This window comes from Lactuca sativa, chromosome 5 (genome assembly GCF_002870075.4).
Source record: "Lactuca sativa cultivar Salinas chromosome 5, Lsat_Salinas_v11, whole genome shotgun sequence".
NCBI classification, from domain to species: Eukaryota; Viridiplantae; Streptophyta; class Magnoliopsida; order Asterales; family Asteraceae; genus Lactuca; species Lactuca sativa.
In genome coordinates, this window is record NC_056627.2 from 238,654,472 (window position 1) to 238,657,839 (window position 3,368).

At 44.4% G+C, this 3,368-nt stretch overlaps 1 protein-coding gene across 1 annotated transcript; it reads right to left on the bottom strand.

Moving 5' to 3' along the window:
* Nucleotides 1–2,465: 2,465 nt before the first annotated feature.
* On the bottom strand, nt 2,466–3,140 carry LOC111897975 (uncharacterized). Its single transcript, XM_023893928.1, has one exon. The coding sequence runs from the start codon at nt 3,138–3,140 to the stop codon at nt 2,466–2,468; it is 675 nt and encodes a 224-aa protein (XP_023749696.1).
* Between the last annotated feature and the right edge of the window lie 228 nt (nt 3,141–3,368).

Consider the following 3,368-nt stretch of genomic DNA (forward strand, 5'->3'; position numbering starts at 1 on the left):
TGGTGAATCCAAGTGACTTGAGTGATTTGTCGATTTTTATGTTCCATGCCCTAGGTGCCTGCCGTAGCCCATACAGGGCCTTGTGAAGACGGTACACCCAACCTTCCTTGCCTTTTATCGTGAATCCAATGGGCTGAGTTACGTAGACTTCTTCTTTGAGATCGCCGTGTAGGAACGCTGACTTGACATCCAGGTGATGTACAAGCCAGTTTTCTTTGGTCGCTACCGAGAGAATCAATCTTATCGTCTCCAACCTGGCTACCGGTGCAAATGCTTCGTCAAAGTCGACACCCCTTTTTGAACATAACCCTTTGCTACCAAACGAGCCTTGTGTTTGATTACTACCCCAGCTTCGTTCCTTTTTAGTTTGAATACCCATTTTAGCCCTATCGCCTTGCGATTTGGGGGGGTAGCCTGGTTAGAGTCCAGGTGTTATTTTTCTCAATTGACTTCAACTCCGATTCCATGGCTCGTTTCCACCCTTCTTCTACTGACGCTTCTTCGTAGGTTGTGGGTTCATCATCGACCAGTAGTAGCTGATGATTTCTTTCGTATAATTCTCGTATTTCTTCTTGCTCCAGCCTTGTCGTGTTTTCATAGATATCATTGATTGAGCGAAAACCTCTTGCTGGTGTGATATCATACGAGGCTACAGACCCACTTCTCTCTTGACTAGTCGATGCTCGACTGGGAGGTGTTGATCACGACTCCAATTTGTGCGAGTTTTGCTGTGGCATTTCTTCAAACAATGGATTGTGTGTTTCGTCGTCTAGGTGAGAGTCTCCATGTAACGACATTAGCTGGTCTTCAGTCACGTTATCGTTATCTGTTGAATCAGCTTCTTGTGCTGGTTGGGATTGGGCTTCCATACATGTCACAATATTGGTCCAATAAGGGGTTGTAAGAGGCTCCCCCATTGACTCGTCATCCCAAGCCCAAGGTTTTGCTTCGTTGAACATCACATCTCTGGCTACTACAATCCGTCGACTACTAGGATTATACATATGGTATCCCTTAGTTCCTTCTTCTGCTCTCAAATACACCATAGCCTCACTCCGATCACTCAATTTTGTTAGACCATGCAATTTCTTGATGAACCCTACACACCCGAAGACCTTTAGGTGTGCTAAGGACGGCTTAGACCCCTTCCAGGCTTCGTATGGGGTCGTGTTCTTTAGTGTCTTCGTTCCAATTCTATTATGCAAGTACACTGAGTGTCGTACTGCCTCACCCCAAAATTGATCGGGTACTTTCATGGCCTTTAGCAGCGATCGAGTCATTTCTAGAACCGTTCGATCCACAACGCCATTTTGCTGAGGCGTGTGTGGAGTCGTCAGTTGCCGTCGAATCCCTTCTCATTCGCAGAAATTAGCAAATTGGATAGAGTTAAATTCGCCTCCCCGGTCAGTTCGTAACATCTTGATCTTATACTCGCTTTCTCCTTCAACTCGTGACTTGAATTTTTGGAACATGTTGAACGCCTCGTCTTTGGTTTTGATCAGATAGACCCACATGTAGTGTGAGTAGTCATCAACAATCAGCAGGATGTATTGATTACCTCCTTTTATTGCAGGCGTAATTGGCCCACAAAGGACTTTGTGCAACAATTGGAGTCGGTCTTTTGCTCTCCACTGGGTTACCTTTGGGAAGCTCTGCCTTGTCTGCTTGCCTACCATACATGCTTCACACACTTATGATGGGTGAGTCAATTGGGGCATACCTATCACCATATCCTTACGTGTCATTTCTTCAAGTAACTTGAAGTTTATGTGGCCCATGTGTGCATGCCATAACCATGTCATTGTCTATACTCAGGGCTAAGCATGCAGGCTTTCCAGGTGTAAGCTTTATGTTATAAAGTCTGTTCGTGGATCTTTGCACTTTCATGACTTAGCTTCCTACTTCATCATACATTCTCAAGTACTCCTTCTTCATCCCTATGTCATACCCTTCTACAGTCATTTGTCCCAGACTTATAATATTATAATATTACTGTATAGGGCAGGAATATAATACACGTCTGGGATGACAAATTCGTCACCATTCTTGCAATCAAATAGAGGAGCACCTTTTCCTTTGATTGGAACCTTAGACCCGTCACCGAATCTAACCTGCCCCGTTACGTTCTCATCAACTTTAGCAAATAAAGCCTTGCATCCTGTCATATGGTTACTAGCTCTGTTGTCTAGATACCATATGTTTTCTTCATTACTCTCCTTGAGTTGGCTTGGTTAGACTTTTTCTTCATTCAAAATAACCACTTTGACATTTTTTTCTCCACAAACAATCAACAATAGTGTAGGTTCTTCTTCATCAACAGCCAAGTTTACTTCTTGGTCCTGTTGTTTCTTTTCCTTGCATTCCGATGCATAATGACCAAGCTCTTGGCATTCATAGCATCTTATGTTGCTCTTGTCACGAGGCTTCTTGTTGGAACTGCTTGCTTCCTGTCGTGAGTCACCACCCTAGCGCCCACCTCTGCCACGAGTAGAGCCTCGCCCTCGTGAACTGCCTCTTCCTCCCCTGTTGTTTTTTCCGCCCCTTCCTCGACCACCTGTCGAGTTTGGTTTGCTTGGGCTCCGGTGGGTTGATGAGCCTTCTACCTTAGCAAGCAACAGGGCATTATATGCCTGTGTGCTTGCCTTCTGTAGCCGGAATCTGTCCTCATAAGCCTTCAAATGCCCAATTGCTTCTTCAAATGGCATTGATTCCATATCACAGCTTTGCTCATTTGATGTCACCAGGTTTATAAACCTCTTTGGGACTGTGTCGAACACCTTTCTCACCAATTCTTCATCTTCCAATATTGCCCCTGCACTCCCAAACTTTGAAATCATGGCTGATATCTTTCCAGCATAATCATCTATGGTTTCTGTCTCCTTCATTTGAAGTGCTTCAAACTCACTCTTCAGTATCCACAACCTTGTCTTTTGGACCCTCTCTGCACCTACATATCGTGACTTTAGAGAGTCCCAAACCTCCTTGGCTGTCTTTTTCTTGGAAGCCTGTGCAAGAATCTTCTCTGGTATAGACCAGAAGATGAAAGCTCGAGCCTGTTTTCTCTTCTTCTCATCCACAACTGGTTCACTTGGTGGTTCAATGGCATCCCATAACCCATGCGCATCCATGATGGCATCCATCTTTATTGACCAGGTATTGTAATTTGATGAGGTTAGCATCGGGCATTGAAGAGTGAAAGGGTTACTTTGGGCTGATTGCATGATGATGGGGCTGTCATCTTGTTGAATCGAGGATACTTGGGCATATAATTGATCAGGATCTGTTTAGCTCTGATACCAAATGTTGGTGATCAAGCAATATAGCAGTAAACAAGAAATGACTAACAGGGGTAAAACTGGAAATTAGGC

What these genes read in the sequence shown, in the direction of transcription:
- LOC111897975 (XM_023893928.1), bottom strand. Translation starts at nt 3,140, where the DNA reads ATGGATGCCATCATGGATGCGCATGGGTTATGGGATGCCATTGAACCA.